We start from the raw sequence: 13656 nt of genomic DNA on the forward strand, positions 1-13656 counted from the left end.
ATTTTTTTTGTAGTTTTATTCCTTGAAAACTTATCAGTTATATTCTTTGAAAGTATTCAGCTTAAATGTACTTCAGAGAACTTCATTTTTTGCAATTGGAATCCTTTCAGTTTTATGTACTTTGAAACTTTTCAGTTTTGTGTCAGTTTTTGTATTCTTTGAAACCTAGTTTTTCTGTAATCTACTTTATTTCAGACTTTTTAGTTCATGAGTAAATTTGTACACGTTGTGTAACTAAATCTTTAATTTTCATGTACCTGGAATTATTTGTCCACTAGAATAATTGAATACCTAGGCTATATTGTACAGTGATACACAATATAGTATAACAAAGAAAGAAGTGGGGGTGTCTAAGTTTAGATTTGTCATTGATCCCATTGGAAAGTTTGCAATCTGATAATCCAATGGAGTTAAATGGAGGCCCTATTGGCTGTAGACTGTGTTAGGTCCGGGTTGGTGCTGAGTCAGTTGATTATTAAGTAGTCGAGATTTCGACTGGAGAGTCTCGGTAAATGGAAGTGAGAGGCGACTGGTGTGTCCCTCTGAGGATAGATCGCTTCTTTAGCATTAGCTTTGGCAGACTTGGTTGGTGGAAAAGTAGACTCTTTGTCTTTCAGCCGATGGATTTTCTTCCACCATGGTGTTATAAATTCCGAGTTTTAAAAGAGGATCTTGACTGCCCGCAGGAGTCACGAAATTAGCCATTATGGGGTCGTTGGTAAAAATATAATATAAGAGATAAAGATTGGCTGTGCGACCAGTTATCCCTGATTATCAGTGACTAGTTTCGTTCGTGTTTGAACTCTTCAGACTGATTAGACTCACCTTGCAGGTTTCTATTTATACTGTTCATGCCGGGGTATGTGTTTTACTGGGGTTGCCAGGGTTCGTAAGTATCAGGATTACAAGTGTGGATTTTTACCAAGGTTGATCAGTACTGGGATTGGTTTGTTCCAAGGTAGGAGGATTTAAGACTTCACCATATTGTCTGGGTTAAGAGAAGCTGGGAGAAATAAGAGTAAAGGTAACTTGGACGTTGGATGTTAGATTTTTGTTCGAAAGGTGTAACTTCCAGCACTAACAGGATAAGGAGCTTACATTGTTTGGGAAGTGAAAGGGGTGGGGATGCTATAGGGGAAATCTAAACTTGGAGCACCCAGTGGGAGATATTGTATAACAAAGAAAGAAGTGGGGGTGTCCAAGTTTAGATTTGTCATTGATGGTCGCAGAGCCAATCTTTATCTACTATACACAATATAGTACATTTAATACTTGAGGAGTATCAGACTAGGCCTGTAATATCACTTGCAGTCAAAAATATAAAGATTTTTTTAAAAATATATCTTAAAGGGGTATTTCACATTTTATACGCCCACATTGTAGTATGGTCGTATATTGTCGTCACCCATGTCGATCTGTCTGTCCACAATTGGCTTGTGAACAAATAGAGACTACAGGTTTTATCTGATTTTAAATTTGGTGTGATCATTTATATTGATGAGATCTTGAACATGTTCAAATTTGACAAACTTCCATTGAATGGTTTTGGAGTTATTGCCCTTGACATAGGAAAAAACGTGTCAAAATTTGTTTGTGAACATAATAGAGACTACAGTTTGCATCCGAATTAAATTAAATTTGGTGTGATCATTTATTATGATGAGATCTTAGTCAAGTTTGGATTTAACAATTTTTTGATCAAATGCATTTTAGTTATTGCCCTTGACTTAATTGAAAGGCATCAATATGTGTTGGCTTGTGATAGAGGTGACAGTTTATGTCAGAATTTTGTTAAATTTTGTGTTTACAAATTAGATTTTTGATTTGACACAGAATGGTGACCACCCTTGTTATACTTGTTCCTAAAAAGTTCTCATTATCAAAAACTTAAATTAAACCTTAAAATATTTCTAAAGCATGCTATTGATATCTATTTATCTTCTTGATCAAACTGAATTTATTGTAAAAGGGTTAATTAAAAACTGAGAGTACTAATTAATTAAGCAGTTTAACCTAGTTTTGGTTTTTGGCTTTATAATGGCCAGATATTATTAGTTGAAACCTTAAGAATACGTAAGAGACATATTTCTCTACAATAAGGCATTTATATTTTTTCAGATCCGAACATTAGTTTTCTAACAGCTTCCAAAAAGCATAAGAGCTAAAAAACCTTAAGTAATGTTTTTAAATATTTTTGGTGTTTAAAGAATAATGATTGGATTTCTTTACTTAAAACTTTCAGATACATTAAAGAGAACATTTCTCAATAGTGTATAGTTTTTACAAATTAGAGCAAAAAAGGGGAATGTCCCTTTAATAGAAAGATTTTTGCGTAGCTTCTGATGTAAAATGACATTCTTAATAGCTATTGAGATATCTTCTTAGTCAGAGATATATTGAAATTTAAAAAGTAATGGTGAGGATATTCTTTTTTGTTCTTTAATGAAAAAGATCTCTGTTTCTGAACTTGTCAAATTTATGAATGATACAAAGAATTAGTTAACAGCACAGTTCAATTTATTCAATTGATCTCAAGATATTTCTTTAGACTTATTAGAGTCCATTGAAGATTTATTATTATTTCCATGGCAACCATTTTAGGCTAGTCTTTATGGTTAAAAGGTTGCAGACTTCAAAGTTTCACATGAATTTGAATTTGAAAGAAACTTGAGAGAAAAAAAAAGTTAGGTTTCAAGGAGGTTTCACACATTTTATTGTTTCAACTAATGTTTTAATGCTAATATGCTCCGCATATTCCACTTATACCTTCATAGAAAATATTTAGTATTTATGTATGTAGATAACATAATCACTACAAAAATATTGTGACGATGGTGACAGATAAATGATGGATTATACAAAAAGACTTGATGTTATGTTTCTATTTTTATGAGACAGAAGCATATCTTATGCACATGTATCAAGTATGATGGCCTAGCAAGTCAGATCTTTGCAAAAAACCTTTATGGTTTTTAACCTATTTTCTTGGACCTCTCTGAAAACTTCTATTGTTCTAGTTTTACCAACAGAATTTCAAATTTGGCTGTGATCTACTATTATTTGTGAACTAGAAGATCTGACTTGGAAAAAGCATGGACCTACTTCCTCATTACAATCTCAATTAAATAAGTCAATGGTATACTTTTATTCCAGATATATCTTGTTGGCCCAATATCAGATATTTTATATAGAAGATTTAAAATTCTGTTTTCCTAACTAGCATACTGGAATGCAGTTACTGTATACCTATTTGGGAATGTCTTGTGATTATTTTATGAGGCTGTCTTTTAACAAGTACTCTGCTTTCTAAATGTCAACTTACTTAAAACTTAACATTAAATCAGAATTTCATCACACCAATCTGGCTTTTATATTTTAATCAATGGATATAGACACTTACATCATTTCAATTTACAATCTTTATGATTGGTGAAACATGTAAACCAGTCAGTCTCTAGCTATCTATTGATAAGATAAGTGCCTGGCCTCCCACACTCAACTTGCTCTAGGAATGAAGACTTTACTGTCTTTATTCTCTAAAACCATATAGTCTGTTAAGATGTAAGGACGGATTTTGGTCTTTGCCATAAAAGGTTGACTGATAAATTATGGTTCAACATTTCAAATAATCATTCTAAAAAGAGGTTTGCGAGGTTTAATAAAGCTCAATTAAAGTATTTAACCCAATCTTGTTACTATTAACCAGTTGAAGTTTTTCTCAATATAAGTCACTTTATTACCTGTAACAATGAAAGAGGTTTTTATTGACTTGTGTAAATCCTAACATTGCCAAAATATGAACTTTATATTATAAAGTGTAGAAACTCTATGTCAAATGTGTTTGTCCTTTTGTGTGCTAAATTACATTTCTGGATGGATTTATTTTCTAGATTTTACAGACAACTTTCATAACATAGAGAATACAAACACATACCAATGACGTACCTACCAATAAAGAACAATGATAAATACACTTTTGCATTTCTTAATGGTTCATTTCTTTGATACCCGAGTTTAAATGCGTCTTTGACTATCTAAGATTGTATCATTTCTTTTCAGGATCTTGAAATGATGTCAAATGAAGTTGTCAGATTAAGTAAGCTGACATCCAAACATCAGAATTCCGATGATGGTGCATGTACTAACAACCAAGTAGAAGTGAAGTCATGATTGTGTCAATCAAGTACGCCTACACCTTTAGTTGCTCAGTTATAATAAGCTTCTTAGTTTCCCTCCATAATTTTCAGAAAGTTTGTGAAAAAGAAAACTTAAGTGATATATGTTTGAAATGTTAGCTTAATTCTGAAACATGGAAATCTGCATATCAAATGACTATCACTTGTTTAAGAGATTAGGAAATTCAGATTAGATAAATCAAACATCAATGATTGCTCTATAAGAATTCAGCTTGTCCATCTTCCAATGCTGTTTATTAGTAACTTACTTGAATTCACATAAACAAAAAGAAGTAATAATTCCTCTAAGGGATGTGAATTTTGTAATCATATTCATTGTTGACTCTCATTGGCTACATTGCTTAAGCAACAGATTTCTCCAGACTGACAGTCTTGTAACCAAAGAAATATGCAGCTTACTGTAGATATAGTTATTTGAATTAATCAGGACATGAGTGTTTAGTGATAGTGTTTAGAATGATGATCATTAAATTACTATTAATGTTCAAATTAGATGATCTGACTATGTTAATAAAATCACTTTTACTCCAAAATTGTGTAACTAATTAGTACTTTATGTATATATTCAAAGCAAGATTAATTTCTTTGTTCCTTGATAACTGATTAAAATCTGGAGGTTTTGTTTTGTTATTTTGCTGCAGGTTACTCCACCCACAATCCATGATCTGACACAATGTTATGCATCTCATGTTCCATGCAATGTAATATTTAACCAATCATCACTCTGTTCAATAAAAGATCTTTTTACTATATGTGAGAAATTTAAACAGTGATTTGTCTTGTCTTGCCTACTTTTAACTGTGATTTTCAGTGTTCAGAGTTTAACAGGACAACTTGTCACGCTACTAGGCAAAATTTGATTGAACATGGTTAAAAGAAGAATTTTATCAGATCATGGATGATAAATTTACCTGCCGAAAAAAACGTGAACAAAACATCTTGCCCTGTATTTGAATTAGATTGTTTTTCTCTGCCAATAAGTGAAAAGCACTCTTACCTGTAGAATGGACCATTTTGTATCAAACAAATTTAAGAAATTATGGAAATTTGAGAAAATGGCCTGAACCCGGAATGTACATGATAGATTTTTAAAACTAATATTTTCTCAGATATTAAATAATTTATATTGTTAAGTTTGATATTATTATTGTTATTTAGTAAATAATATTACATTCCTTGTTTATCATGTGATGATTTCTTCTTGTATTGTTGTTTGTTTATTATAAAATGCTTTATTTTTACTTGCAATATTTTATATGATAGATTTGAATAAATTCTAATGAGGGTTGCCTAAACAGTTTATGGTTTCAAAATATAGTGTAAAGTGTAACTGGAAATTAGTGTACCCAGGCTGGAAATAATTCAGTATCTTGAAAATATTGTAGCTTTTGGGGTGAAGGTTTGACTTCTTCCAATTGCAGACAAGTCCAAACCTACTAGATTGTTTTATAATCATTGCTATAGGGTGATTGCTATACATTTGAAGACTTATCAAAAGACTTAATAATTTAGTAGATTTTGTTTCATCTTATCTTTACAAAAACTTGCACACATCCTTAAATTTATTGTTATTACAGCTCAATGTTATTTTCAGGGGTTTTCTTATTTTGCTTTGTGTGTTCTTGTGTCATTTTGGTATTTGTCCTGTAAAACAAAAAGTGAAAATATAAAAGAAATCAGTTCTCCTTTCCTATTAGAGGATTGCCAGGGAACATTTCATGAGTAATATAAAAAAAAAAATTATCAGACATTTGGGGTGTTACCTTTTTATTATACATGAAATGATCTAGATTTCATGGTAGTTGTGTCTTTGATATCCTATAGAGAATTGTGCAGTAAATATATAACGCATTTTGAAGGGTTTCTCTACCCCATGTTATAAACCTGATTGCTCAAGTATAAGATATGAAGAGTATTTTAAACTAATAATAAGATGATCAAAAATATACTTGTTGTCGTTTAAATAGCAGCATCAATATGTGTAATGAATGAAGCAATTATATCCTTTTAAAGGATACTTCAGCCTCAGAAACATGAAATTTATAGCTTAGACAATCAGTAAAAGTGTTCACAGCTCACTGTCAAATTTGAGCCTTTAAATCTATGTGTCTCCAGAAAAGTTAAATAGACGAGTCGTCTTTTTTTTTAGACATTGCCATATATAGAAACGACATCTATAGAAATAGGAAAAGAAATATTTGTTGTTTTGTTTTTGAATGAATTATGCGATTTTAGTACTTTTCTTTTATTTCTGAAGACTAATGGCGCAGCTGTCTTTGTAACTTTGTAATACTTTGTGTTATTTAAACCTTCTACCTAGCATTTAAGATTATGTCCCCTATATGGACTATGTCTCAAATTCTTTTTTTTATACCCCCACATGATATGGGGGGTATATATTGTCGTCACCCATGTCCGTCCGTCGACACACAATTGCTGGTAAACACTCTAAAAGGCACAATTCTTAATTATTATGATTATTTGTAACCAAACAAGGATGAACCCTATTGAAAATCAAAAAAATCGAAAAATAATTAGTATGAGCCCCTGTTCTTGAAAATGCGCTCAATTTTAGGTTTGTAAACTTTCTAGAAGGTTCAATTATTGACTGATTTTGACAAAACTTGGTGTGAATGTTTGTTTTCAACCAAGGATGAAACGCATCGAAATATAGATAAATCGAACAATATTTAGTATGGGTTATTGGCCTTGTTCTTGAAAACATGTTTAATTTGTAGGTCATAAACACTCGAGATGGCATAATTCTTGACAGATTTTTACAAAACTTGGTAATAATATTCATTATCGCCCAAGAACTGTATGACTGAAGGTTGAATATTTCATACCGGTGATACTGTACTGCTAAATATTTTTATTCAAAATCAAGCTGCCAGTGGGCGTATACTACCTTGCCTGGTAAGCTATCTTTGTGACGATATGTCAACTCTGGTAATTTTAAAACTGGTTATTTCAGTCAGAGGAGGGTGGTGTTGGCTTCCAATTTGATTAGAGTCATCTATGTTGCTGTTTGAGATTAGATCCATTTAGATAGATAATAATTTATAATAAATATTTTCTCCATAAAATCTAGATCTGAATTATGTTATCGATATTACATAGACATTTATATCATTAATTATGTAAATATATTGTGATAAAATATGTTTTTTGTTGAAAGTATTATATTTTAAACGGCAAGAATAACCTGGCCTATGGCCTATAGTATGGAATAATGAAAGTGTCATTTTTGTTTAACTGTCTCGTAAATAGGTTGACCTTGCGATACCTGACTACTTTCATTTGTTGGTATATTGGAAACATTTGAATAATTGCTGGTTTCCGTCGACCTCTCGCACCAACGACTGAAAATCGCACTCGTCACCAGTTGATCATAATTATCCCTCTTCCGACTGCAGTGGATCTGATGAGGTTATTTGAATCGTCAATCCAATCTGAAAATTTGAAAGTTTCACTTGGCACTGTTGGGCCATTCACAATCTTTCTAACGCTGGTACAGCATATCTTACATAATATGTTCATTGATTAAATGAATCTGTGAGCCTCGGCGACAAGAACTAACCACTTCGACGAATGGCAGCTTACCGTGATAAGGAGCAAAAAAAAAACCTTGACCAAAAATAAAGAATTGTTGGAACAGTCGACCGAGATGCCTCGATCACCAGCTGATTATTATGTAGTAGAACGAAGCTCTTTCTGCATCAATGAAGATTGCTTTGGTTGTCTAGTTCACCTCATCTAGGAGGCAGCTATTCTGGCATTATAGGCATGAGTTGAGCGGTTTTAATTACCATTCAAACAAAAGGCTTTGCTACAGAATTCCAGCTGATCTGGCTTGCTGTTGCACCAGATCATGGATTAGAGGAAAATGATTTTGATGAGTCTGAGATAGTTGAGTCAGATGACGACCTCAGCACCAGAGGTGACCTTCATCAGATGGTGATCTAGGTCTTGATGGCCCAGCTGAGGTGTACAAGGCATCAAATGCAGATTTCAAATCCATCAAACAACCAATTGAGCACCCCAGTTCCACTGTCCTTGCAAATGGCAATTCAACTCACTATCGAGTGAACTATTCCAGTCCCACTGTCCTAGTAAATGACAACCCAACCCACTACTGTCTGAGTATTGCCATACCAATTGGTTTAGAAGATGGCTATTCTCATTTCCACTGCCCCTATCCTACCCAATACTGACTGAGCAATTCTAGTCCCACTGTGGTAGCAGATGACAATCCGACTAACTGCTTACTGAGCAATTCTAGTCCCACTGTCTTAGCAGATGACAAACCAACTCACTGCTGACTGCGCAATTCTAGTCCCACTGTCCTATCAGATGACAATCCAACTCACTGCTTTCTGAGCAATTCTAGTCCAACTGTCTTAGCAGATGACAATCCGACTCACTGCTTACTGAGCAATTCTAGTCCCACTATCTTAGCAGATGACAACCCAACTCACTGCTGACTTTGCAATTCTAGTCCCACTGTCCTAACAGATGACAATCCAACTCACTGCTGACTGCGCAATTCTAGTTCCACTGTCCTAGCAGATGACAATCCAACCCACTGCTGACTGCGCAATTCTAGTCCCACTGTCCTAGCAGATGACAATCCAGCTCACTGCTGACTGCGCAATTCTAGTCCCACTGTCCTTACAGATGACAATCCAACTCACTGCTGACTGAGCAATTCTAGTCCCACTGTCCTAGCAGATGACTATCCAACTCACTGCTGACTGAGCAATTCTAGTCCAACTGTCTTAGCAGATGACAATCCGACTCAATGCTAACTGAACAATTCTAGTCCAACTGTCTTAGCAGATGACAATCTGCTCTTACACCTACGTCTTAAAAGACGACATTCCGACTTGCTATTCGCTGAGCTATCCCAGTTCACATGTTCTAACAGAAGACAACACATTGCCAACGGAGCTTTCCTAGTTGAAATATCCTAGCAGAGGATCACTAACAACGGAGCTTTCCAAGTTCATTTGTGATAGTTAACAAAAGCAATGGCCAGTGTTTGGCTTTTCAGGTAGATTTTGAGCATTGTTCTTTTGATATATCCAGGACAACCGTTTCACAGATACTATGTTTTATTTACCAAAAACACTATGTCGCGAGGTCCCGACTAGAGGATCGTGTTCTAAATGTTTAAAGTGTATGGCTACCCCCAGAATTCCACATGCGACATCACACTGCCCATAATACTCTTATTACTATACTGGATAATTCCCTTATCAGAGTTAATTCGTTTCATCTGTCTATATTTCCAACAATAGGCATTAGGTAAAGATAGATATGCCAAACATATGTACACTATTATACCTTCAAAATTGTCTGTGAGACAAATAAGGTCCCCTTTACGGTGTTTGCTGCTGAATTTGGGGGATTTGATATCATTCCAAGTTAGGAAACAGGCCTTAACCTCATCATAATGTAAATATTAAGGAAGTTCAAGCTGGAACTGGGTTAAAAGGCCTATACTTGATTGATATGTTTACGATCGTTTTTCTTCAGTAACCACTAATTGCCTCGTGTTCTCGAACCAGATATTTCTCTTTCAAAATTTCTTCTTATTAATCCTGGGTCATTTACAGATTAATCTTTTGTTCTTAACGCTCCATAAAATATGTAAGACTTTAGTCTCTTTTCATAGATTAAATATTCCTCTGGACGGATTGACGTCATACCATACTTGTCCCTGAAGACACGATAGGGAATTGCATGTCATTAAGAGGTATTATATATGGTGACTGGGTTATCGAATCTTGTCTTCGGCTTTCATCGTACTCAATTGAAAGCCAACAAGCAGCTTTATGCGTGGCAGCGTTTAGACATTACATTCCACATTGATTCCAATATTAAGCAAACACATTCTATGGCAGTTTTCAATTAGTTGTAAAAACGAAGCAACTGTCTGTCACTAAAACTCCATCTAGTGAAAGATAAAATTAGTAAGAGGCTATACTAAAATCATTGAATCTATTTTAGTCATCACAGGGACTTGATCTTAGATATTCATATCTATATCAACCACACGAGGGATGATAAGGTCAATAATCGAAATAATATCGTAAATGCTTTTCACCCGAATCTAGATCATCTACGATGAAGATGCGATTGATTAGGGCTGACAATATATTTCCATCAAAGAAAATATAATGTTCAAGTGCAACCATTTAAATACAGTACTTCAGTTCATGATTTGAAAACAACTGGCGACAGGCTCAGAACTGTTGTCAACTATATTCGATTGAAATAACTATATCTGCTCATAATCCATACAATTATGGTGACAATAAAGACAAACTGGTTGTGGATTATTTCTGTGATGCCCAAAACCCCCATTGGCGAATGTTTGATCCACTTACTTCACAAAGACTTAATGGTCATATTTATAAATGCAGCTCTACTTAAACATGTACTTGATCACAGCAACATAGTCTGTCCATTTAATACAAGCCTTTTTTGCTCTGGCCACTTCAAATAGTTCTCGTAACATTCTGGCTCCTTTCTCTACATATTTCTGTACCAATTCTGAACCAATAACTCTGATAAAACATACACTTGCGTATTTGTTAAACAGGTGGTCCATCGAGGTATTGTGCATTCTAGCCTAATTCTGTCCCATGTAAAATAAATAGTTTATTATTATTATTATTATAACAAAAGTACTGTATTAATTTGAAAATCGTGCCATCGATTGGTATCATGATATCTGGATTGTCGTTCAGTTCCATCTCTAATTATCTTACTCAATCGCCTATCTCCCCCGTGAAAATAAACATTATTATTATCACCACAAAGACATTAGCCACATCAATTCCATAAAGTGTGATTCACAAACGTGGATATAGAGATTTAAGGTGTCGATCATGAAAATGAATAAGGTATTATCAGATGTTGAATAGTAATTTTTATGAAATCATACTCCAAATATCAAGATAGTTCAATATGACCATTGGGCCGAATGTTCACGGTTTTCTTTAGTTCTTGGTGAATGGCGCCAATTTCAGTCGTAGATCTCCTCGCTCAGTTATCTTCAACGAACCGCTTTTTTTGTGAATACACTAATTACCGTGCTGGACTGACACTTCACAAAATACGTAGGAAATGGAATCAGTACCCATTGGCAATAATTCCTCCCCATGGTCTTCAAATTCCTCCGCTGTTGAGAAGCACTGTGCTGAGTGCAGAAATAGTGAGAAGTCTTATTAGTTTAGTTGATGGAGAATGCGATCCAAACTACAGTCAAAATGGCCGATGACAGAAGAGTTGAAGGTGTAATGCCCTTAATTACAATGATGATATAAATCTTTAAGAGAATAAAATGAACTTGTTCGCGAGTCCCTGTGAGAGAAAATAATGTAACTATCTAACATTACCCTGTCAGTGTGGCTTCATATTGATCCATCTATATATACTTTCTAGTTTCTATTAAAGAGTTCCTCTGCTTGCTATTCAAGAATCTATAACTAGTACTATTTTTTAGTCATTTTAACACTTTCAGAGCGACCAATAGTTACGACAATTATAATAGTTAATACTCTCTGACATTTACATTTACATGTGAAATTGTACAATATTGCCACCGAAGTACATTATTAACTTACAAATGGTATCTTCAAATTATACTTGATAATTTCAAACAGGTCGTGAGGCCTATGGAAACCGGCTGCGGCCATATCTACTCTGACTTCTTGCCCACGAGAAAGCGAGGAAACTCGACTTCTCGCCCTTTTCCTCGCTTTCTCGCCTTTTTCCTCGCCTTTTTCATCGTTTTTTCACCTTTTTCCTCATCTTTTTCCTTTCCTTTTTCCTTGCTTTCTCGCTATCAATGTCTATGTATCTACTGGATTAAACTGAATTTGTTTTCAATACGTTAATTAACAAATGGATCGTTAATTAATTAATTTGACCAAGTTTTGATGTTTGTCTTTTTAATGGCTCAATAATTTTAGTTGGAACCTTCAGGCGACATATATTTCTCTAAAATAAAGCGTTTAATTTGCTTAAATACGTACAGTAGTTTTCTTGCAATTAATAAAAACAATACAAACTTACAAATTTTAATTGGTCCATATAATAATATAAGCCCTACAGACTCACAAAAACAGTTTTTTAACAATGTGTCCCGGTCTGGTTTTAATAAAGTGTTTATGTTTGATAGGCTATTTTTTAATGGACAGTTGTGCAGATATTGGATAAATACTCTTTCTTTTCAATTTACACACAAAGTTTTAAGTCCTGTGCCTGTGCTTTCGTAACTTTGTCATTAGTACCTTTACCCCCTAAGATTTACAATTGGTTTAAAACTAAATTCCAGATCAGGCTTTACACGACATAAGACGTCAGTTGATAGGCATATCCATTAGTTTATGATCATTTCATTATGAATGAATATTTATTTCATCGATAAATCGAATCCAAGGACCATAGTTATGTTACATAATAGGCTTATAACATAAACAAAATAGAATTTATTCTGGATACACGTGTCGTTATCTGATGAAATGAAGAACAAAGGGTAAACTTGAGTTAATTTTCGGATAGATTTAAAATAGAAAAGAAGACGCATTTGTTTGTTCCCCATCCAATTTCGTAAACATATATATACAATTTTTATTCTTTAATAAACAAAATCGACTTAATCCTAGATTCTCATTCGATTACCAATAATGTGAACGGACCGACCGACATGGGTACCGATTGAAAATGAAAATACCAAAATGAAAAATACCGTATGCATGGAACAACAGCAAAACTCATTAATTTGAAAGCTACCCTCTTTTTTCTCGCTTTTTTCTTCGCTCTTTTCCTCGCCTTTTTCCTCGCACTCTGGCCTTTTTCCTCGCTTTCTCGCCTTTTTCCTCGCTCTCTGGCCTTTTTTCTCGCTCTCTCGCCTTTTTCGTCGCTCTTTTCATCGCTCTTTTCCTCGCCTTTTTCCTCGTTCTTTTCCTCGCTTTCTCGCCTTTTTCCTTACTTTCTCACCTTTTTCCTCGCTCTCTCGCCTTTTTCCTCGCTCCTTTCCTCGCATTTTTCCTCGCCTTTTTCTTCGCTCTTTTCCTCGCCTTTTTCCTCGCCTTTTTTCTCGCTCTTTTCATCGCTCTCTCGCCTTTTTCCTCGCTCCTTTCCTCGTTCTTTTCCTCGCCTTTTTCCTCGCTCTTTTCCTCGCCTTTTTCCTCGCCTTTTTCCTCGCTCTCTCGCATTTTTCCTCGCCTTTTTCCTCGCGCTTTTCCTCGCCTTTTTCCTCGCTCTCTCGCCTTTTTCCTCGCTCCTTTCCTCGCCTTTTTCCTCTCTCTTTTCCTCGCGCTTTTTCTCGCCTTTTTCCTCGCCTTTTTTCTCGCTTTCTCGCCTTTTTCCTCGCTTTCTCGCCTTTTTCAACGCTTTGTCGTCTCTCGACTTCACGTGGGTGAGAAGTCGAGGGCAATATGTGGTC

General features: G+C 34.7%; 1 protein-coding gene across 1 annotated transcript; it reads right to left on the reverse strand.

The window, feature by feature from the left end:
* Positions 1 to 9815: 9815 nt before the first annotated feature.
* LOTGIDRAFT_153839 (hypothetical protein) lies at positions 9816 to 13426 on the reverse strand (the record flags this gene model as incomplete). Its single annotated transcript, XM_009059845.1, has 3 exons — positions 9816 to 9918; positions 10643 to 10768; positions 13209 to 13426. The coding sequence occupies 3 exons, from the start codon at positions 13424 to 13426 to the stop codon at positions 9816 to 9818; spliced, it is 447 nt and encodes a 148-aa protein (XP_009058093.1).
* Positions 13427 to 13656: the final 230 nt, after the last annotated feature.

The sequence above is a fragment of the Lottia gigantea genome (genome assembly GCF_000327385.1).
Source record: "Lottia gigantea unplaced genomic scaffold LOTGIsca_4, whole genome shotgun sequence".
NCBI lineage: Eukaryota > Metazoa > Mollusca > Gastropoda > Lottiidae > Lottia > Lottia gigantea.